Source organism: Lissotriton vulgaris, chromosome 2_1, assembly GCF_964263255.1.
Source record: "Lissotriton vulgaris chromosome 2_1, aLisVul1.2, whole genome shotgun sequence".
Lineage (NCBI taxonomy): Eukaryota > Metazoa > Chordata > Amphibia > Caudata > Salamandridae > Lissotriton > Lissotriton vulgaris.
Window position 1 is genome coordinate 87639674 of NC_141687.1, and position 24323 is coordinate 87663996.

Sequence of the window (24323 nt, forward strand, 5' to 3'; positions counted from 1 at the left end):
CATGCAGAACAGTTGTGAACAAAAGAGGTACTGAACCATCGAACCTGCAGGTGTGAGCAAGCAATGGCTAACGTTTCAAATCAAAAGAAGCAAGACTGCGCAATCCAGAATTCTCAGCATAACAAAATAATAATAATTGGTATTACATGTAACTAAAGCTTCAAAGTTTGAATTTCACACTGTCTTCACACCACCCAAAAAGTTAATCGTTATCCTTAATTGAGGCATGACAGTGAACTTTCTAAAAGTCCTTTTGTTTTTATAATGCACACACAGTGAGCTTAGGGTCAGACCTCTTTATACATTCGCTTGTTTAGGACTTAGCCATTGCTTTGAGAACTTTGCAATCACATCTTAAATCAACCCAACAACATCTCAGATCATCCTGAGTGTCAGCTTTTGGATGGTCTTCCCCTATTTCTTTCCTTTTCCCTTTCTGCCTCAAATTTCTTTTTCCACCAATTCTTTTTGTGTGGCCTTAGGTCTCCGAGTGCACCACCAATGCTAATCAGTGCTGAGGCACAGGTGCGCCTTCCTAAAATGGTGTAGTATATAAAGTAAAGATCAGAATCCAACACCAATCATGTATTTATGCACTATTTTATGAATTATAGTCATTCATAAATACTCTTTGTAAATTTCAAGATAGGCTGTACAATAAGTGATAAAAAGTGCAAATTTGTGACATTTAGTGCTCAGTGCTGGCGGCGCAAAGGTGAACAAAGGACTATACAATCATTATATACAAGAAAATGTACAGTAATTCAACTTTGGTCTGCACAGTCTCAAATATACCACTGTATACTACATTTGTCAGTTTTCGGCACAGGGTATTAATAAGACAGATCCAACTATTCGTCGACGTTTCGACCCTCTACATGCGCACATGTGGCATCAAACACGGGTCTTCATCAGGACTGGGAGGGAAAGGAACAGCCTAAGTGATTAAAAAAGGAGGTGTCTCCCTCCACTCTCTCTCTCCACTCTCTCTCCACTGTCTATCTCCACTCTCTCTCTCCACCCTCTCTCTCTCCACTCTCTCTCTCCACTCTCTCTCTCTCCACTCTCTCTCTTTTCCACTCTCTCTCCACTCTCTCTCCGCTCTCTCCCCGCTCTCTCAACTCTCTCTCTCTCCAATCTCTTTACTCTCTCCACTCTCTCTCTCTCTCTCTCTCCACTTTCTCTCTACTCTCTCTCTCCACTCTCTCTCTCATCTGTCTCCCTCCACTCTCTCTCTCCACTGTCTCCCTCCACTCTCTCTCTCCACTCTCTCTCTCCACTCTCTCTCTCTCTCTACTGTCTCTCTCCACTCTCTCCACTCTCTCTCCACTCTCTCTCCACTCTCTACTCTCTCTCTCTACTCTCTCTCTCATCTGTCTCCCTCCACTCTCTCTCTCCACTGTCTCCCTCCACTCTTTCTCTCCACTCTCTCTCTCCACTGTCTATCTCCACTGTCTATCTCCACTGTCTCTCTCCACTCTCTCTCTCCACCCTCTCTCTCCACCCTCTCTCTCCACTCTCTCTCCACTGTCTATCTCCACTGTCTCTCTCCACTCTCTCTCTCCACTCTCTCTCTCCACTCTCTCTCTCCACTCTCTCTCTCCACTCTCTCTCTCTCCACTCTCTCTCTCCACTCTCTCTCTCCACTCTCTCTCCACTCTTTCTCCACTCTCTCTCTCTCTCCACTTTCTCTCTACTCTCTCTCTCCACTCTCTCTCTCATCTCTCTCCCTCCACTCTCTCTCTCCACTCTCTCTCTCTCCACTCTCTCTCTCCACTCTCTCTCCCACTCCACTCTCTCTCACAAAGTAATGTGCATTGCCATGGGCGTCTGCAGAAATTTTTCCGGGGGCAGGTGAAGGCACATTTTTAACTTCATCACCATCCCCATAGCACCCTTCTCCCCTCTGCCTTGCACCCTTCACGCCCCCCCCTTGCACTCTTTTCTACCTTGCACCATTCTCCCCTCTGCCTTGCACCCTTCTCCCCTCTGCCTTGCGCCCTTCTCCCCTCTGCCTTGCGCCCTTCTCCCGCCTGCCTTGCGCCCTTTTCCTCTCTGCCTTGCACCCTACTCCCCTCTGCCTTATTATTATTATTAATGATATTTATAAAGCGCGAACAATGGCCCTTGGGCGTCTCAGCGCTGAATTATCTACGGTATTTACTCGAGGGAGGAGAAGGTCTGAGTTTTACTGATTAAACAGCCAGGTTTTTAACTGTTTGCGAAATGAGCAAAGTGAGGTGCTTATTTTTTTTGAATGGGGCAAAGTATTCCATAGTTTTGGGGCTGACACCAGGAACCTTCAGTCCCCCAAGAAACTAATTTGGTACGGGGAACAGTTAGGTCATTGAGGGTGGATGAACGCAACAATCAGGGGGGACAGTAAGGAATCCGATTTTGTGTGAGGAAAGCAGGTCCTTGGTTGTGCAGAGCCTTGTACACAATACAGAGGGTTTTGAACTTAATCCTATTTCTAATTGGTAACCAGTGTAGGTGTCTAATGGTGTCTGTGGCGGATTGATATTAAGGAATTCTGCCCAGGAGCCTGGCTGCTGAATTCTGGACAACTTGCATTTTATTTATGACCCTTGCTTGTGCGTTTATGAACAAAGCGTTGCAATAGTCCAACGTGGACAATACCAGAGAGGTTACCAAGATTTTACCGGCCGTTTCGGGGAGGAAGGGAAGGATTTTTTTTATGAGTCTTAGTTTGTGAAAGGCGGAGGAAGAAATTTGATTGGCGTGTGGGAGAAAGTTGAGGCGGTCGTCAAAGATCACTCCCATTTCCTCACTTTACTGACGGGTTTAGGGGCGGGGGTCCGAGAGCCATGGGCCACCAAACAGAGAGCCATTCTGGGGACAGTTGTCCAAAGATGACCACTTCCGTCTTGTCGGAATTGAGTTTTAGGCAATTGGAGGCCATCCAGTCCCCAATTGCCAACATGCCCTCTTTGAAGTCTTCGGCTATTTTGTGGCCATTATTTTTGATGGTGAGGACCAACTGCGTGTCGTCAGCGTAGGAGGTAAAGCTCATCCCGTGTGCTCGAATGATGTTGGCTAGGTCCGACACATAGATGTTAAAATGTGTCGGACTTAGGGCTGAGCCTTGAGGAACCCCACATGGCAGCGACAGATTGGATGATTGAAAGGAGCCCAGAGTGTCAGCCTGAGTCCTGTCAGCCAGAAAGGATGCTAGCAGTTTCTTGGCTGTTTGTTGGAAACCCATTTTTCGACACGATCGTTCAGAATAGAATGATCGACCGTGTCGAAAGCAGCCGACAAATCTAGCAGTATTAATACTGCTGTTCCGCCAACGTCTCGGATGGATCTGATGTCGTCCGCGGCTTTAATTAGAGCCGTCTCCGTCCCGTGAAATCGGCGGAAGCCGAATTGGGTCTCATCGAGTAGATGGTGTTCCTCTACAAAAGCAGACAGTTGTTGGTTCATTGCTTTTTCGGCGATTTTTGCCAGGAATGGAAGGCTGGCAATTGGGCGATAATTTTTCAGTTCGTCCATGTCAAGATGTGGCTTCTTTAGTAGCGGTTTGCGAAGAGTTTTTTAAGGGCGGCAGGATAAATACCTGTTCTAAACATGGAATTGCATATAGAGGTGATGGCCGGAAGGAGAACTTCAATGATAGGTGGAAGTATTTTGAACGGGCAAGGGTCGAGAGCAGAACCGGATCTAATCGTGGAAATAATATCCGCCGTCTGAGTAATGGAGATGTCAGTAAACTGGGTGAATGTAGGACCAGTGCGATTTGGGGTAGTGATTATAGGGAGGGAGTAGGTATTGTTTGAAAAAGCCAAAAAGATGTCATTGACCTTACTGAAAAAGAAATTGGCCAGGGCGTCACAAAGGGATTGGGAGGGGGGTGGGGTCAAATTGAATGAATAGCCGGCTAACTGCTTGGTAGTATCGTAAAGTTCCTTAGTTGAATTTTTGGCTGATTCGATCCTTTCGCTAAAGAACTTTTTCTTGGCGTCACTAATCATAGTTTTATATTTAGCCAACGTCTCCTTGTAGCGGCTTTGGGCAGCTTCAGTATAATCCTTCCGCCAGTGCTTCTCCTTGTTCCTACAAAGTTGTTTCTGAGTTCTTAACTCCTCAGAGAACCAGGGAACCGAGGGGGCGGGTCTATTACGGGTCAATTGTTTGACAGGGGCCAGTGAGGTGGCAGCAGAGCCCAACCAATCATGAAATTGTGTTGTGGCGATGTTGGGGTCAGCTGAAAGAGTTGGATTGGAATTGTTCAGGAACGTTTTCAAACTGGGGCTGTCAATGTCGTTCCAAGCAAGGAAAGGCTGTCGGGGATTAGAAGATAATATTGGGGAACCAGAGTCGTGAACAGTCACTGAAGCCAGAATTACGTGGTGGTCCGACCAAGTAAGGGGAAGAATTTGGGATATATGTATTTCAGCTAAGTTGGAGAAAATGCCATCCAGTATGTGGCCTCCATCATGCGTAGAGGAGTTGACCAGTAGTGGGAGACCAAAAGTTGTCATATCCTCTATAAGGGATGCAGTATCTTTATCCTCAGTTTTTTCTCAGTGAAAATTGAAGTCCCCGAGGACTGTTAGAGAATTTTCAAGGGCCAATGATTCCAAGATGGAACTGAGGTCAGAAATAAAGCCTACTCTTGATCCCGGTGGTTGATACAAGAGAATCCCTTCTCCCCTCTGCCTTGCACCCTTCTCCCCTCACCTTGCACCCTTCTCCCCTCCGCCTTGCACCCATCTCCTTTCTGCCTTGCACCCATCTCCTCTCTACCTCTTGCACCAATCTCCTCTCTACCTTGCACCCTTCTCTCCTCAGCCTTGCACCCTTCTCGGCCTACTTGCCCCCCCCCCCACCTCCCCTGCGGACGCCCACATGGTGTGTTCTAACAAGAGTGCTCACCTGAGGGCACCATTTTGCTGCCTCATCCCTTCTCATATGAGCTTTGCCCTGGAGAATGCTCTCTCGGGGGGGCCCCCCACTCCCACCCTTGTCAGGGGCCCGAGCAGTGCTCTGTGCTGCCTCCTGCTCTCTTCAGTCAGCGGGAGGGGCTCAGAGCAAGCTGCAGCCTGCACCTGTTTTAGAGGGTGAGAGGCTTGCTTTAGAGCAAACAAGCCTCTCTCACAGCTCTCACCGAAGAGCTGAGGGGTTCGGGGTCCCCTTCATTTACTGAAGAGAGTGGGGCCGCCCGCACTATGGGGGCTGCGGGGGCGTTTGTTACCCCCTGCTCCAACGGTACTCCTGTAGTATTCCTGTAGTACTCCTGTATTACTCCTGTAATACTCCTGTAGAACTCCGCTGGTAATCCGGTAGTACACCTGTAGTACTACTATAGAACTCCTGCGCTACTCCTGTAGTACAGCTGTAGAACTCCTGTAGTATTGCTGTAGTACTCCTGTATTACTACTCCTGTAGTACTCCTGTAGAACTCCGGTGGTACTCCGGTGGTACACCTGCAGTACTCCTGTAGTATGCCTGTAGAACTCCTGCAATTCTCATGTAGTACTCCTGTAGTATTGCTGTAGTACTCCTGTAGTACTCCAGTATTACTCCTGTAGGGCTCCTGGGGTACTCCTTTAGAACTCCAGTACTGCTCCTGTGGTACTCCTGTAGAACTCTGGTGGTACCCCTGTAGTATTCCTGTAGTACTCCTGTATTACTCCTGTAGAACTCCGGTGGTACTCCGGTAGTACACCTGTAGTACTCTTATAGAACTCCTGCGCTACTTCTGTAGAAGTCCTGTAGTATTGCTGTATTACTCCAGTAGTACTCCTGTAGAAGTCCAATGGTACTCCGGTAGTACACCTGTAGTACTCCTATGGAACTCCTGTAGTACAACTGTAGAACTCCTGTAATTCTCCTGTAGTATTGCTGTAGTACTCCTGTAGGACTCCTGGGGTACTCCTGTAGAACTCCTGTAGTACTCCTGTAGAACTCTGGTGGTACTCCGGTAGTACACCTGTAGTACTCCTGTAGTACGCCTGTGGAACTCCGGTAATTTACATGGAGTACTCCTGTAGTACTGCTGTGGTACTCCTGTAGGACTCCTGGAGTACTCCTGTAGTTTGCCTGTAAAATCCTGTGGTACTCCTGAAGAACTCAGAAAGGCTTTTGTGGAGGGGCCCCTATGAGCTCAGTGTGTTGTCAGTCTGTAATAGACACAACTGGGGCAGTTATGAGGGTGATGACTGCGAGGGCCCCGCGCTTCTGAGCCGGAGGAGCCCCTGGATTCACCAGAGTCAATCCAGACTAAGGCTTGACTTGTGGTTTCACTGAAGAGTAAAGTCCAGTTGGGTCTTCAGGATATCCACAATTACCACCTATAAAATGAATTCACATATAATTAATTTTAAATTCGATTATTTGTATATTTGACAGCCATCCTGAAAGTTTGACTGAAATATACTCAATGTCCATTTGACCCCCGGAGTTGACATTTTGACTGCGCAGTCCATGTCACATGAGGGGCAGCACAAGTCTCTGTGGCACCTCCTGTAGTTACCCGGGACACTTTTAATATGGCCCCCAGCAGTAAAAACTGCCCTTTTATAGGCGCAATGGTTTGCCTCATGTGCAGCTTAACTGAGACAGAGGCCCCCCTGATTCACTACTGTACCTGCAGAGTAGAGTTCACCTGCTTTAACTGGGCCCCCACTCCCATCCTCTTCCCGGCCTGGCCCCACTGACTGAAGAGAAACGATGTATGGTGATACTTTGTTTCTCTCCAGTCAGAGGGAGGGGGCGAGGGGCGAGGGGCTCCGAGCAGGCTGCAGACAGCTTGCACCTGTTTCAGAGGGAGAGAGGCTGGCTTCAGCGCAAGCTTCTCTCACAGCTCTCAGAAGAACTGAGGGGGGCCGGAGCTCCCTTCATTTACTGGAGAGAGTGGGGCCCACCCGCACCGCTGGGCCTGCGGGGGCGTTTGTTTCGCCCCTGCAGAGCGGTTTCCGCGCAAGGCGTGAGGAGAAGGAGAGGGACGCCGTCTCGGAGTGAGACGCTGGGCGGGGTTGCTTAGCAACCGGACTCCCGTCTAGCGCATTTCCTCTCTCCGTCCAGCCAGAGGCCCTCGCTGGAGCGGAAGCTGCCGCGGCCCTTCAAAAGGCCGAGTGGTCCCGCAGTTGACTCCCTGGTTATGTTATGTTACAATGGATTTATATAGCGCATTATCTCTCAGAGGTCTCTAAGCACTGTCAACGGACGTCCAACCTGGTTGAGAACCGAGTGAGCTGCTCAGATTGATCCCCATGCCTCTAGGAACAGTACGGTTTTCAAACTTTTCCTAAAGCGGAGGAGATTAGTTTCCTTACGAAGTTCAATAGGGAGACGGTTCCATGCCTGAGGGGCAATGGTCGAGAAGGCCCGCCCACCCAAGGACGATAGATTGTACCGCGGGCAGGCAAGGTGGCAGGCATCAGCCGACCAAAGCACCCTACTCGGGCAATAATGAATCAGTCGGCCCTTGATGTAACTAGGGGCTGAACCGTGAACGGCCTTATGCACAACGCAGAGACTTTTAAATTTGGTTCTTTGCAAAATCGGGAGCCAATGTAGGTACTGCAGTAGGGGCGTGACATGAGTATGTCTGTTTTTTTTTTAAATTAGTCTTGCTGCGTCGTTCATTACCACCTGAAGCCTAGACAACACATTTTTTGGCAGCCCAAGATATAAAGCATTCACATAATCGAGACGAGATAGAATCAGAGCAGAAACTGCCAGTCTAAGAGTTCTGAAGGACAAAAGAGGGGACAGTTTCCGAAGCTGAAGCATTAAGGCCACAGTGGCACCGACCATCGCCAATACTTGCTGTGTGAAGGACAGTAAGGCATCAATCAATCAATTATTTTATTTTTTTTTAAAAACCTTTATTGCAGCATTCATAAAGTACAAGTATGGGCCTACAACCGCAGGGGCGGGCCGCTAAACAGAAGTATAACTCGATTTATCATAACACCACACAGCTCTTCAGCCGACAACCCTGAGTTCCGGCAGCGATTCAGGATGGATCTTGTATTAGAACGCATTGATAGATCACAGGATATAATAAAGGTCTTCTTTTTTATATTATTTAAATGATCGGATCAGGTGCCATACAATCTAACAATAGGATACGGGGGACAGGCCAAGAAAACAGGATATGCATGTAGAAACAGTCATTTGTGGAACTCTGGCGTTAATGCTTGTATATCAGTATAAACAGCTAGACAGTATACATTTTCGTGAACGCCAGTTCTCAGGGCCCGCCCACCCAGAAATTCGACTAACGTGAGAAGCACGGACACTAATTTCAGATTACAGTGAAATAAAAATAAAGAACAGACCATACCGATCCTAAAGGAATATATGGGAAGGGAGAAAGAGGCCAAAGAAAAAAAAAACGGAAAAATAAAATAAAAAAACCTCCAACCCCCCACCCTGCACCCCTGCCGATGGCTATAGCCTAACCCCTCTAGCAGCGTGCCTGTCGCCCCATTAACCTAAACCCTATAGGAACTAAGAAGAAGAAGAATGGAGGAGGGCATAGTCATACGATGTTCCCGGCCCCTTTGCTCCCCCGCCCAAACACAGACACCCCCTGCCACAAAAGACGGACGTAAAGCAACTCTTTCAAAAGACAATAATGGGCACCGTGATACACCGCCCAGCCTCTATAATTAAACAGTTACAATTCAAGCAGCCATAACAAGTGTTCCAAACCATCCCAATTTAATTGAGTCAACCTTGACCCTTTCGAATCAGCACACGAACCCTCCCTAGCGAAACCCATGAGGACACAAAGAAGTCATAAACAAGAGGGAAAGCATTGAAAGTCAATCCGTTACCCCATTTAGCCAGTAACTCCACGATAACTTCATGTGCGGAAAAGCCCCCTCTCCTAGCTGGACTGTCCCGAGGTTTCTTGTCCCGGAATCGTAGAATGTCCAGAAAAGGGGGATAAAACCACAAGATGAGGGAAGAGTTTACAACACAGGTGTCCAGGGAGGGAACGCCATTCGATACCTCCAAAGTCAATGATGATGAAAGGTACGGTGATACACTCATGGTCTCGGGGACACCATCTTCCAGGGTGCCATCCGTTGGATTCGATATTAACATCCATACTCGTTCCCACACGGGGTCCTCGCACGAAGTCAAAATGGCCGCGGCTTGAGTGGCTGTAGTTTGCTGGTTCAACCGTGGGGCAGGGTCCGGTACCTCGAACAGAATTCCAATCAGACTTGCATCCATTTTAGTCATTAACAAATCCACTTGCGAATGAAACGCCCAAAGTTCTACCAATATTGGTCTCAGCGTTAGCCCAGACGCCGTTCGATCCGTTATATCAAGTTTGGTAGCAGTCACAATCGACTCCCCGGGTGAATCTAGCATTTTCGGGGGGGACGAACAGGATAATGAGAGGGCAAGCGTGGACGGCGACCCGTAGTTATCCACAGCCGGGAAAACCTGGTGCAGCACCGCAGTCCGGGGTCCCGACCCGCCGAACCCCGGCAGGAATCTATACCGGGTCCGTGGTACGGGGATCCCCACACAATCAGCAGCAGCAGGTCACCTCTCTCTCAACGCTGGGCGAAGAAAACAATATCCACCAAATTCAGGCGTAGACAAAGTCTCCACTACGATGGACCGGACCCTGCCAGGGTCTCTCAGCCGATGTTGTTGCACTGCGACCTGACCATGCAGTTACTCAAGGCCCCGGCTTCACCGCTGGAACAGGCCACGATCTTTAACTCGGTGTAAATTCGTGAAATCAACCGATAAAAGCTTGGGGATTTCACCACCGGAATGAGGAACACTTCATCCATGCAGAGGCTGGGTGTAGGATCAGGATATCGTACAGGATCTTGTGGCGGAATACTGAGGTCGGCGGAGCCGGGAACCTAAGCAGCCATCTTGTTTGCCGTCGTACCTCCTCCCCGAAAGGCATCAATCTTGATGCCAAGACTTTTTACAACCATGGCCGATTCAGGGAAAGGCCCCAATTCTGCAGGCCAGAACAGATCATTCCAAGGGTTTGAGGGAGTAGTAACCGCTAAAATCTCAGAGTTGATTTTTAGCGAGTTTGCCGACATCCAATTGATGGTGAATTTGAGAACATCTTGCATTCTCAGGTAGGCCCCAGGTGAGTGATCGATCTGAATCAAAATGTGGGTGTCATTGGCATAGTTGTAAACTCTGCAATCCAGCTGATTCAATGCTGCAATTAAAGGCTGCAGATAGGCATTGAAAAGCAGGGGAGACAAAGCTGAACCTTGGGGTACTCCGCACCCCAGCGAAGCTGGATGGGACACCAGCTATCCTAATTGGACTCGCCGAGACCGCTCTCTCAGAAATTAGGTCAATCAGGCCAGAGCCGTGCCCTGGATCCCTAGATCACTAATCCGCATTAGTAGTTGGCGATGATCAACGGTATCAAACGGCGTGGATAGGTCTAGTAGAACCAGAGCACAAGGCACTTTTTTGTCTGCCCTGATTCTCAGATCATCCAGCACGGAAAGCATGACCAATTCTGTGCTGTGATGGGCTCTGAACCCTGCCTGATTGGGCTCAAGAAGCTTATTGGACTCCAGGTGGTGAGTGAAAGATTGTAATACATGTTGTTCAATGATTTTTGCCAGAAAAGGTAGCTGTGAAATTGGCCTAAAATGTTTTGGATCGGCGCCCAGTTTCATTAAAAGTGGGATCACCCGAGCTTCCTTGAATTTGGAGGGAACTGACCCTGTTTCCAAGGAGCAATTTAGGAGGGAGAGCACTTTATCCTCAATGCCCGGCCAGGCCATTTAAAAAAAACTTGGGGGGCAGGGATCAGCTGGAGAACCAGATTTTACCCGTCCCACCAAGATAGAGAGAAGCTCCTTAGTAAGTTAGGGTAGGGCGGTCAGAAGATTTGTTGGCCTGAGGGAGGGGTAAGGAGGCTCAATTGAACAGTGCAAGGCTGGGATATGCTGAATTTCTATCATCAGATCGCTAATCTTACCCAGAAAAAAGGATTGAAAATCAGAACAATCCTTTAGACTGAAGGTGGGGTCTTGCAACTTAGCCTTCCTTAACTCGTTTAGGATCCTAAAAACCTCCTTCTGGGGGTTGGTCGCTTGTATGATAACAGCCTCACAGAATTCGGCTTTCCGTGCTAGAATGGCTTTTTTGTAGGCGACAAAACCTCAGTATATATGCTGAGTAGGCACAGGGATCCTGAGATTTGCGCCATGCCCTCTCACACTGACGTAGTGCTTGTTCTCATTCCCTGAGTGCCTAGTTAAACCAGGGTGACCCCTTGCCCACTAATCTAATCCTCCGCACTGGTGCCACAACCTTCCCCAAGTTTAGACAATAGGGTGGAGCACTCAGACTCCAAGCTATCCTTCTCAGATGGAGGTTTGTCAGCATGCAATAAAATAGCTGTCAGGTCAATTGCATTAATAATAATAATAATAATAATAATAATAAAGGGATCTTATCATGAGCGAACTTAGCCCAATGGGCATCAAGGCGCCTAATTCCAAATCCAGCTCATAACAAAAGAACTCTGCAGCTCAACCTGTATAGGCTCTAGAGAAACACCATGTTTTTAGGGCCTTTTTGAACAGCGCCAGAGAGGATAGCGTCTTAATCTCCGTCGGCAGGATGTTCCAAAGCTGTGGAGCAACGACGGAGAAGGCCCTAGCTCCCCATCTGGTGAGCTTGAAGCGGGGGACGGCAAGTTGGAGTTGTCCAGAAGAGCGTAAACACCTTGGGGGGTGATAGCGGGTAAGCAGGGAGCTGATAGCGCCTTTAGGTCCATCCTCGAGAGCTCTGTAGGTCAGACACAGAATTTTCAAATGAATTCTGTGCTGGATAGGCAGCCAGTGAAGGTCTCTCCTCGCAGCAGTAGCAGAGGAAGACCTGGGAAGATCCAGGACAAAACGTGCAGCAGCGTTCTGCACTACTTGCAGTCGATGTATAAGGCCCTTGTTGGCTTCCATGTAGAGAGAGTTACAGTAATCCAACCTGGAACCAACAAGGGCGACTGCAATCTGCTTACGTGCTTGAGGAGACAAATAGCTGCGGATTCTGTTGAGTGTCCTGATCACGCCCCGGCAGGTCGCAACAGTCCGATTCACCTGTAGAGACATCGAGAGTGATGTATCGAACACCACACCCAGATTTTTGGCGGATTGGGAGGGAGTGGGGCAAGTACCAAGAGAGGAAGGCCACCACTCACTCGACCAGATATCTTGGTCCTTCCCAAAGACCAAAACCTCAGTCTTGTCGCCATTTAGCTTCAGGGAGTTGGTAACCATCCAATCTGCAACATGTTGCATACAGGACCTGAAGCTAGAGGCAGATGTTATGACAGAGGACTGGGTGAGTGAAATCATAATCTGGGTGTCGTCGGCGTATGATACCACCTCCATCCCCAGCGATCTTACAAGCCTAGCAAGGGGGGCCACGTAGATGTTGAATAGGGTCGGACTTAATGCCGACCCCTGTGGCACCCCACATTGCAATGACTTTGCTGGGGAGAGGTGGTTGCCGAGCATCACTCTCTGTTCCCTATCTAGGAGAAAGGAGTTGAGGAGGCTCAGGGCCGAACCAGTGACACCTGCCTCCCTAAGCCGAGATGTTAAAATGGCGGGAGACAGGGTGTCAAATGCGGCCGTGAGGTCCAATAGCACCAGAACAGTTGTTTGTCCAACATCAACCTTGCGTCGGATGTTGTCGACTACAAAGGTGAGGGCAGATTCTGTGCTATGATGTTTTCGGAATCCATGCTGGGTAATGTCCAGGTACTCTGAAGCTTCGAGGAAGGAAGATAGATGGCGATTCAAATGTGCTTCTAAAATTTTAGCAGGTGCAGGGAGCAGGGAACCTGCTTCCAGCTGCGGAGTGCTTTCCACTTAGGAAGAGCAGAATCTTTTTTAGTAGAGAGAGGATACTGGCCCTCCCCTGATATCATCCGATCGATTCATGTAGCTAGCTGTGAAATTAGGGGGCATGGCCGCAACCAAATCTGGGATAGCCAACTTGTTCAGCCATGTTTCTGTGCTGCATAAGAGGTCCAGACTATTTTCTTGGAGGATTGAAAAGACCTCCAAGCAGTGCTTCTGTAGCTAGCGAGTATTTAGCAAGGCAAATCTGCGCCCATACTGGCTCGCCTGCTTGGCCTTTTTTGCTGTTGGTAGGGCGTCATTTAACTTTTGTAGATGTACTTGAGCTTTTAACAAGCCTTCACAATCAAGTTTTGCTAGTAGCTTATCGGGAAGTGAGTGAGCTGTGTTCCTTAAAGAGATTAAATCCAGCTTTGAGTAAGCAGCAGGGGGGCCAGGGGTTGTGGTCCCTGGTCCCGGCCGGGCGCGGAGGCGCGCAGACGGGTTTGCCTTAGGCGCGCCTTCGGTGCGCCCGCTGCGCGTCAGAGCCGGCATTCCACTGAAGTAGCTGGTGCTGGTTCGGAAATGCGTCACACCCCGGGAGACCCCAGGCTATTGGTCAGCGCTCCCTCCACTCAAACGGCACAAGCCGTGGTGGACGGGGCCAATGACAGATGTGGAACGCAGCACGAAGTATCAGGAAATCCTACCAAGTAAGTCAGAGCGGGGATTATTTTAACAAATGAATGCAGCGAAATTACCCTGAGTACAATTCTAAAACACGATATGCCAGAAATGTGCAAAGAGATGTATGAATGAATGAATGAATGAAGGATGACTTGTAATGCGCAGACTTAACCCAAGGGCATCAAGGCGCAGGCAACATACAGACATATATTAATATGTATGTGAATTGATTAGGTTAAAATGGCAAATGTGAACCTTTTAAAATGCTTTTAGCTGCAAAATAGGCTACCGAACAGTGTAGCTAGCGCCTCACCATATAGTGCATCGACTGCGCCTCAGAGCCGGCCTTCCACTGAAGTAGCTGGTGCGGAAGTGCATCACACCCCGGGAGACCCCAGGCTATTGGTCAGCGCGCCCTCCACTCAAACGGCACAAGCCGTGGTGGACCTGGGCCAATGACCGATGTGGAACGCGGCGTGAAGTATCAGGAAATCCTATCAAGTAAGTCAGAGTGGGGGTTATTTTAACAAATGAATGCAGCAAAATTCCCCTGAGTACAATTCTAAAACACAATATGCCAGAAATGTGCAAAGAGATGTATGTGAATTGATTAGGTTAAAATGTCAAATGTGAACCTTTTAAAATGCTTTTAGTTTCAAAATAGGGTATTGAACAGCGTAGCTAGCGCCTCACCATATAGCGCGTCCGCTCGGGATGGTGGATCGGGAGAGAGTGCGGAACGAGGCCCATCCGCTGCAAGGCCTCGGGGAGTTTACATCGCGACCCAGTTACGGTCCTTGCCCCGCCTCAGGTGGAGTGCCGAGATCTGAGAGGGAGGAAGGGGGAAGATCCGGCCACAGATTTGCTCCCAGGATGGTGTAATTAAGGCGCGGTCGGGCGCAGAGGTATCTGGGGACCCCGCGGAAGGAAGGTTGGGCTGAAGGAGTGAAGCTGTGCAGGGAGGGGGAACTATAAGGGAATGGGGGTGCCAAGAACTAAGCCCCTAAAGTAATTCACCTGCTGATAACAACGTGACTAACCTGATTTAAAGGAGTGGGTTTCAGACCTCAACCCCTCCCCCCTCGGAAGTAAAGCCTCCCCAAGCATCTTTCTTGCATAGGGGTGAGAAAGAGACAGCCCACTCTGAAACAGAAACTGGTGTGACTCTAGAACCTGCTGAAACAGAATTTCACTTATTTACATGCTTGTTCCAAATGGTTACTCATGTCTACTATAGTAATAGTCAATGTACTTACCTGACCAGTTCAGACTACAACCAGCTTCAATTGGTCTATGAGTAATATATCTACCTGCTGTATGCCAAGCATAATGTATTTAAAATCCTGGAGCTTTGACTACTGTGAGAAAATACAATGTACTGTCTAGTTACTGCAATTAATCCACGAAAGGAAATGTCCAAGTCCTAAGTTATTAAACATTGGAACCCTCATTCCTCCTTTTAGAATACAATGAGATAAAGCTACTCTATTTTTTTACTAACCAAGATGGTGTGGTGTCATTTTTGGTGGGTTTGCACTGGGGTGTTGTAGTGAGTGTTGCGCAAATACGACACACTTGCCTTCTGGATTTAGTCCTCCTACTCTGCGCCATGCTACCCTAGGTGAGCCGGAAGTCCAGGTTCCAACAGCTTCCACCTTGTGCTAATGACTATCAAGGGTATTATTCGGCCAACTACTCACCTACCATTCATTGGCAAGATCATTAAAGAAGCACACTCATGCTAACCATATCATGAACATCTACCAGTCTGGCTTTGTTTAATGCTGCAGCACAGAGACCACTCGCTATCTTACCAGGTTTCGAGAAATCTACTCACCCTGTCGCAATGACGAGTCATTCTGCATCAGAGCGAGCTCTTTTTTAAGGCCTACTCGCCCATTATGGCGAGCGGACAAATAGCAACTGTTTTGTTCACTCACAAAGTTAATGAGCAACAATGATGCCTTTAAATCTGTTTTTATCATGTCACATAAGATCTACATTCAGGGACAGAAGTCAAAAGTCAGTTTGTCTTCCTACATTTACTTTTTTTGCTTCAGCTCTGAAGTTAGAGCGTTTTGTAAAGTGAACTGTGCGACAATCGTGCTATGCAAAGCATTCAAAATTAAAGGTTGAAAGATGTTGCTTTTTTTCATAACACAACATTGAAATAGCTAATAAATGAACTGCACAAACATTTCAAAATATATTTCAGTAATTATGAAAGCACAGTTTGGATTTCTCTGTGCTGAAAAAAGATTTAAATAGTATGATAACAAATCAGAACACTTTACTTAGTTATGTGCAATTGATAAGTATTTTTGCTGAATCCCAATTTCTGAACATTGTTTGTATGCTAAATAGTTTTATCAGTAAAACCGCATGTTAGTGGGAACGTTTGTGGTCATTAAAATGGAAAATGTGCTGCCTATAAATGACAGTGCACTACCGCAACATGCTTTAGTAATATATTGAAATTAAACCCAACCGAAAAAGAATTCCTACTAATTACCAATACAAGAAACAATACAAACCTGGCTAAATGAAATGCACCTAGTTGGTTTCGAACCTCAAAATGTGCACAATTCCAGGTTACCTAGATTCACCCTGTACAACAACCTCATCCTCAAGGAACACACTGCAAAAAAGACAGAGATGGCCTTCTACCAGCTCTCTCTATTATAGAAATTGAAAGTTTGTTCCAGAATGCGGCACTTATCCATGGTGGGAACGCCCTGCTCCATTGCCGCCCAGACTTCAACCTTGCGAACCTCAACAGCATCCTAAATGTCACAGCAAGTCTCACCCAGGGCCTGAGGAAATACCAATACATCACTCCTATTCTGATTAAACTCCACTGGCGCGTCATCCTAGCCCACACCATCTTAAAAACCAGCTGACCAGCACCTCTGTTTTCTTGAAGACAACCTCAACATCTCGGGTGGTTCTTGACACACCTAGAGCCAGACATCGATGCATCCAGGATCTAGTACATCAACTCCTAATCAATTAGGACCACCCCAACCGTACTCCAATTTGGGAAAGAGTTGAAGATGCACCTCTTTGAAGAACACTATATCAAAAGAAATTAGAAGTCCACAAGCCAGGTACCTCTACTATCACTTGCTGACGTTAAACTGAACTTTGACCATACACAGTGCTTCTCTGCCTTTTTGCTCGAGTCTCTTAGAAATGCCACATTCATTCATTCATACATACATCCGTCCATTATAGAAGTTTTTCATTACAATTTAGGAGTTGTATTGTTTTCATCTCATGTCAGGAAATATTTAATGAACACAAAAGCCTTCTTTAAAAGATGGCTTTACCTTCTTAAAGCAGCACGCTCTGTGTTATTAAAAAATACATACTTAAAGTATGATTTAAAAATGTAAATATGTCTTTTTTTTAAAAAAAAATCTTTAATAATTTTTTATTTTTTTAAGTGTAGCATTTATTTTTCCAAATCAAACAAATATTTGCTTTAAGCACCTAACGAGTAATATCTAGCATTCAGATAATTTACTGAGGAGCTAATTCTTTACTTCCGTTTCTACTTCATTACCAAGGTTGGATCCGCCGATTTTATTTTTAATGTAAATTTGTTTTCGTTCTCTCCGTTATATTTGCGGTTGTTATTTTTTTATGTGACTGGTTCTATGTGCCACTGCTCTCCTTCTCCAATGTTGTAGACTGCATGTTGCACTGTAGTCCATCTCCTATGTCGGTGAATGTACGTTATGCCGATTTTCAGTTAAAATAATAAATGTCTGCCTTCTTAGAAATCGCGTTATCATTCAGAGTAGTGGAAACAATTAAAAACGAAGCTGCCAATTTCTATTTGACTCCAGATGCTATCAGGCTGTTATGTTTAAGCTCCTTCCCAGACTGCATGTACCATATGGGTAATGCCCCATGTCTTTTGAAGCAGTGTGTATATAATGTAATTTTATATACTAGAACCTCTTTTTAAAACACAGACAGGGCACTGTAGATGTTCATTGATGGTTTAATGAATGGACATATGCATTATAACGGGCAGTTTTAATTTATCGCTTAAAGTAACACAGGTCATGTGATTCTCACTGGGTTTCTCATAAGTCTCCAGCAAGCAAAAGTAACGGGACACCAACTGTATTTGTTGTATGTGCCCAAACTACTCCCTCGAAAACCTTAAGCCTTGGTTTGGTCAAATCATAGGGACCAATTGTAGCAGTTTCAATGTCAATTATATGCTTCTGTGTCCATGTGATTTAAAGAACATAGGGATGACAACAAGGAAAATTAAAACCAGGTTTCTGCAACAAGTGCAACATAACAGCAATCCACACACTTCAAAGAGCAACAACTTACAGCTAACCAGTTAAGACAGACATAGATAAAGTGGCTTATCACGCCAGAACTTGGAATACACATTACCGTTCAGGCAACTGCAAACACATTCTCACAACATAGCAAAAACAGACTTATGAAGGCATCAGCCGAGTTACTACTGAAAGGATGAATTATGTGCTTGTTAAATTATTTCAGGAACAGTTCTGTTATTGATGATCGAATAACCATGCTTACATGTTAGTAAGAGGGACATAGACTCTTTCGCACATAATGATTTATGTGCCCCTTATACAATTTCATAAAATGAGATAGTTGTGATTAATAAGCATAACTGGTGAAAATAAAGTAAATATTACCAAATAACTCTGTTCATTGAATTGTTATCAAAATGAAAAAATTGCAAATACATTTTTGTGGCCGATTAATATAGACAGTTTACACAACTTCAAAATGGTGCCATTCAGCACATTGCAAGTTATGGGCAAGCATCAGGTTAGAAGCATTTATGCAACGCTTGCATGTAACAATATGCTGCACAGATATGATGTCTTTATATCACGTCATGTAGTAAGCTGATGCAGATCAATGCTATTTGCACACCAGACACAGGTGCAGTACACTGATATCCTTGGCCTAGCACATGGATAAGATTATTGGGCAGGGTATCATTTAGAGAAGAGGCACACAGGTCCCCATGAAAGACAAGTAATGTAGGCATACACTAGGAAAAGCAGAAACATGTTGACCATTTACCAAAAGGTGAGATGTCCTAAAAATGCCATGCACTCCCCTCCTAATTTCATTTTAATCTTAAATTTTTTTTCAATACAATGAAATTTAAATACTTATCCTACTCTTAATACAATTTTGAATTTCACCTATTAACTTTTGTACGTACAAAAGTGTATCAGCTTCTAATGGAGCACTCCCGATCAGCAACACTAACATCAAGGTGCTGACCAAGGAACACACCTATGAATAAGTATGCCACCTAGTGTAGGTAAGGCGTCACATTTCTTTTTTATAAATATTTTTATTTATTTGTTGGTTTTGGAGAGCCTGAATCACCCCCGGAGGGGTATCTTTGCGCTTTGGACGGAGCTGCTGACGGGCTGATGATAAGTGTTAAAACAGGGAAAATTCACAAATTAATATCTTCAAACAAATGTCTTTATTCTGGAAGAGGTACATAAGTGACACTAGAATGTAAATAAATATATATTTTTTACAAATAGGAGCTTGCCAGGCTTTTTACTCTATAAATGTTAAAGCAAAGAGGTTGTACGGATGCTGGCTCTGTCACAACCTCTCACCCGTTCACGTATGCACAATTAAACAGGGCCCACATTGATTGTCCACTATGTGCTAAAATGCGTGCCTTGAGAGATAAAATGTGCAAAACCTGATTGATGCAAAGGTCCCATCAGTTCTTCCGGCCCTGGGCTCTGCCAATGACTGCTTTCCCTTGGCGCTATATTTTGAGAATTCTTCTGAAATTGCTTTTCCTTCTTTGTTTTCTTGCTGAGCACATCAGAATTAGCAATCTTCTCACCTGTTAAAACATACTAACAAATTACATTTTCACAGGAAATGCGTGACATTTACAATCTCTTCACATTGCCTTATCTTAAAAAGGTGTTCGTACGTACTAGCAACTTCAACAGACTGATGCTGGAGAAAGGGCTAAAAAATACCCTTTTATTAACTTTGTGAAATTTTATGGTTTACATTTGCACAACACATTTGGACCATTTGTTTGATTTCTTAGGCTCTCAAAAATCTTGTGATCAAGTGTTACATTTTGTTGGATTACAGATGTTTATAGCAGTGTTAAATGACAGCTGATATTGGTTTCTTAGGAATGATGTTATGAGTTCCTTCTTTGAACTGTACTCAATGTTCAGGCGCATGAGAGGTACAGCTTTTCATTTTATTTCCCATAAAGGTGAACGACTGTCAACTAGAAGCTAGAAGGGTCTGTGTTCTCGAGGTGCACTTGATTGTCAACTTTAGATATTTCTTTTAATGTGTTAAGGACTATTCATGTTCTGTTGGTTCTAAGAGAAATGGAGGAACAATTGGTGGCTTTGTTCCATAACAGCAGATATCATTTGCCCGCTGGGTCGCTGTTGTGCTTTATATAATTATGATATGGGCTGATTTATAAAATGGGGTTTATTATTGACGGGGCATCTGTCAGCCAACTAGACATCTTCAGTACAATGTGATGTGCATGAGGGTATGATAAAGTCAGACTCGTTTTTGAATTTTATAATGAGAATTGCGGTTTACTGTGCATGGGAGGGTCATACAGCGAATTATATTATATTGTGCTGTTTTACATTAATGAAGCTGTAAACTATATGTCTCTTTGTTGTGCACATAATAGGCATGCTCTGCTTTCTAACATGATCTGTTGGAGTATGCATTCAGCCAGTTCTGATTAATATGGTGTTTTGGCACTCCATATCATCTTTGGTTGTCAAGAGTGAAGTGAAATTGGTCACCCAGACCCCGAGAAAGCTGCTCGCCCACTTGCTATGGTGAGTCAGATTTCATCAGGGCGCGCTATTTTTAGACCCTACAGGACCGTTCTGGGAAGGTGACAAATAATACGTGTAGGTGACAAATAATACGTGTTCTGTTCAATTCCCTAGGGAATAAGCAGTAAAGATGGCTTTAAATCTTGTTTTTTATCTGGTCACATTTGCTCTGCATGCAGAGACAGATGTCAAAAGTCAGTTTGTCTTCTTACATTTACTTTTCTTGCGCAGACTGCTGAGTGAGAGGATTTTGCAAAGTGACAATCGCGCTTTGCAAAGCATGTGAAATTAAAGGCTGTAACTTTTAAACTACTAATAAGTGAACTGCAGAAACATTTAGAAATATATTTTAGCAGTTTTGAAAGTACATTTTTGTATTTTGGGTGGTGAAAAAAGGATTTTTATATGATGAAAACAAATCAGAACATTTCACTTGGTGATGTGCAAATGATAAATGTAATTGCTGAAACCAAATTTCTAAACATTGTTTATGCAATATATAGTTTTATCAGTAAAGCTGCATGTTAATGGACACGTTTGTGGCCATTTCAATGGAAAATGTGCTGTCTGTAAATGACAGTGCCCTACCTCTTTATGATTTAGTAATATATTTATTAAAAGTGAGTTTTTAAACATAAATGGAGAAATATTAATGCCCCCGCCCTGATGACAGTGCTATTAGTGAACTAAGAGGCAAGTCAGGCATCATGTGTACCCTATATGTGGGCCAGATTCGTACTATACATGGAGCAAACACTTAGTTTATTACATTAAAAAAAGGTTTTTGTGTACATTAGAAATGATGAATTCGCATATTTGAAGCTGCTCTTTTATACGATAATGAAGAAAAAGGCGGCTCAATGAAATAACATATTTGTGTAGGAACACAAAATTTAAGACCGGTTTACGGGTCAAGTACATTACAGTTAGGTTGAGTAGATTATTCAAGTTACTTGACCTTAGATGGTGGTGTGTTGTGAGATTGGGTGTCTGGTCTGTCTAGTATGGTCTGTTGTAATTATGAGGTTAATGGTGTGCCTTGATTGACTGAGCAACGGTTGTGTCGGTTAATGTAATGTGGTTAAACGCGTAGCACGCTGACCTGTCCGCTCAAATGGAAGCACATCAAATTTCTGCATAAAGACCACAAAATATACCCCTAAATAAACACATGGCCAAGGGTCAACATGCTGCTGGCATTCAAATATTTTGCAAATAATCTGTAAGATCAAAAGCCAATGTATTTCAGATCCCCGGACCATGCAAAAGATCATTTAAGATAAGAACCTTATTTGCAAGTTGAGATGGGCACAAACTATATGCAATACATTCTGATTTATAAAAAACTGACTATATTAATCAGATAGGTATGTGGCGACACTTAGTACAGAAGGTGTAAAAGTGGAACAGAGTTTAGCTGCTTAAACTGCAAAGGAGTATAACACACCATCACTCTTATTACACCAGTCACATTCTCCAATATTAGTACAGACTTTGTACAAACATTCGAGGGCACTTCCGTTAACATTGACCCTTATAACATATATGCATATATTTAATAATGAATGATATGTGATGTATTATAGGTTGTGTTATGTGTCACATTGTCGAAATTTGTAATGCACAATCTCACCCAGGGAGTTATCCTGGTGCTTCTGTAGTAGAAAGAAAAGGAGCAGACGGACAACTATCTGAGACAGGGTAGCAGAAGGGTGTAAACACATTTATAAATACCAGGTTTTAGCACATAGGTTCATTTAAGTGAAGAAGATAGTGTTGAAGATAAAGAATGTTCCAGTGGTGGGCTACAAGAAAGAAACACGAGTAACCTCCTGCTCTAGCAAGTCGGATTTGGGAGATAGAACCCTGCATGGGTTGAGAATCTAAGGGCCATACTACATGGAAATTCTCCTACAATGATAAAGTGGTCCAAGAAAACAAATCGCTTTATGAGTGCGAGACATGGGCTTAAAGATAGTGCCTTAATGCAAAGTCAGCCAATATAGGGTTTTCAGGGTGAAAGTCGAGAGAGTGCAGGCTAGAAGGTTCAAAGTTACGAGAGCTCCGGTATCATGCTGAAGGATTAAAAGCATGCCATCTTCCAGGCAAAATCCCAGTATTTTACTGATTAAATCAGGTCCGCCGATAATTCACCTAGCATGCTTTTTAAAATCATTAAAGAAAATACCAAACCCTCAGGAGCTCCACTCCTTAATCCTACTCAAGACCTCTTTCCTAATTCTTGTTCTTATAAAATGTTTTTTTCACTCCTCTTTTTAAATGATAATTTTACAAACTTTTATAATGCAAACAATAAAGGTTAAATTTCAAATTTCAAAGAGTTACTCAAGACCTCTGCGATGACATAGCCCCCCACTTTCGGCAGAAAGTCTTGAACATTTTTCACGAATTTCCACCTAAGGTGGAATCTAAGCCTGCTACGGATGGTACTCTGGCAGTCCTGCCTACTATGCCTAACCTGGCATTGTTCCCAGATATTACCGTTCCACGTATTATGGAACTCCTTCTTGGTCTCAAATCTGGGTCTCCTACTTAAGCTGTTGCCCGATCTTATAGCAGAGTCTCTGTAAAATTTACAATAACATTCTTTTATCTGGACATTATCCAGCTATCTGGAAGGAAGCCACTGTCTCACCCCTCCTTAAGAAACCTAATGCCGACCCCCTAGAATTGAAGAACTATAGGCCTATTTCTCTTCTCCCCGCCCCAGCCAAAATATCATTAATTCGGATCTCATGAAATTTACCGAAACAAACGATATTCTGGATAACTCCCAGAATGGGTTCCGGGCAGGACACAGAACTGAGTCCGCCTTGGTTGTAGCTTCTGACTGTATTCATATGCAGGTCGATCAGGGAGGGTCAGCGGTGCTGGTCCTGCTCGACCTTTCGGCAGCTTTTTACACCATATCCCCAGTTCGCATGATTCAGCGACTGCGGGATTTTGGTGTCACGGGGAAGGCCTTAGAGCTTCTTCGATCTTTTATGCACGACAGGACTAATGTAGTCAGCCTAGGTGGGTTCAAAGCCAAATCCTTCACTCTTCCTTGTGGGGTCCCCAGGGCTCTTCGCTTAGCCCTACTCTTTTCAATCTTTATGTGATCCCCTTGGCTTCATTGGTGAGATCTTTTGGCTTCCAAATCCTCTCCTATGCGGACGACACGCAAATCATTATTTCAATATCTAATGATTTGCAGTTGGTCGCTCAAAGGTTTAACACCTGCATGACCAGCATTATACACTGGATGCAGGACAACTCTGTTAAAATCCACACGGAGAAAAATGAAGTTTTTTTTGTACTCAGCCTTAAATCTGGTCTCCTGTCTGGTGGCCTGATACCTGTGGCCCCCTCCCTGTTCCAGTAACAACTGCTAAAAATCTAGGTGTTATTTTTGACAAGGGGCTGGCCTTCGACGCCCAGGTAAACAGTACGGTTAGCACCATCCTTAAAATGCTGAAGAAGGTGCTGCCCTACATTCCCCAAGAGCTTCAACGACCTTCCATCATTGCTCTAGTCACCTCACGGCTTGACTACTGCAATGCTTTGTATCTTGATATCAGAAAAGGCTCACTGAACAAGCTGCAGGTTGTTCAAAACGCGCAGCAAGTCTTATCCTAAACATCCCCAAATATCATTCCATCAGGGAGGGAATTCGGAATTTACATTGGCTTCCGAATAGGAAGCGTATCACCTTTAAGGCTCTGAATTTGGTATACAGGGCTATGCATGGTACTGAAACTTCGCACCTTGCAACCTTATTCCTCTGGTACACCCCAGCCAGATCCTTGAGGTCCTCCACCCAGAAAAAGCTTACCCTGCCTATATTTTATCGTTCCAAATAGGGGGTCTTTCTTTTTCTGTTGCGGCCGCTAAACTTTGGAACTCTCTTCCTCTTTCTATC

At 44.9% G+C, this 24323-nt stretch overlaps 1 protein-coding gene across 2 annotated transcripts in view; it reads right to left on the reverse strand.

The window, feature by feature from the left end:
- LOC147729619 (uncharacterized) overlaps positions 1-24323 on the reverse strand; it is a 148841-nt gene that overhangs the window by 62474 nt on the left and 62044 nt on the right. For both annotated transcript variants that reach the window (XM_086954498.1, XM_086954499.1), the window contains exon 4: positions 19261-19410. In XM_086954498.1, the coding sequence (XP_086810624.1) occupies positions 19261-19410 (150 nt within the window). The remainder of the gene's footprint in view (positions 1-19260; positions 19411-24323) is intronic.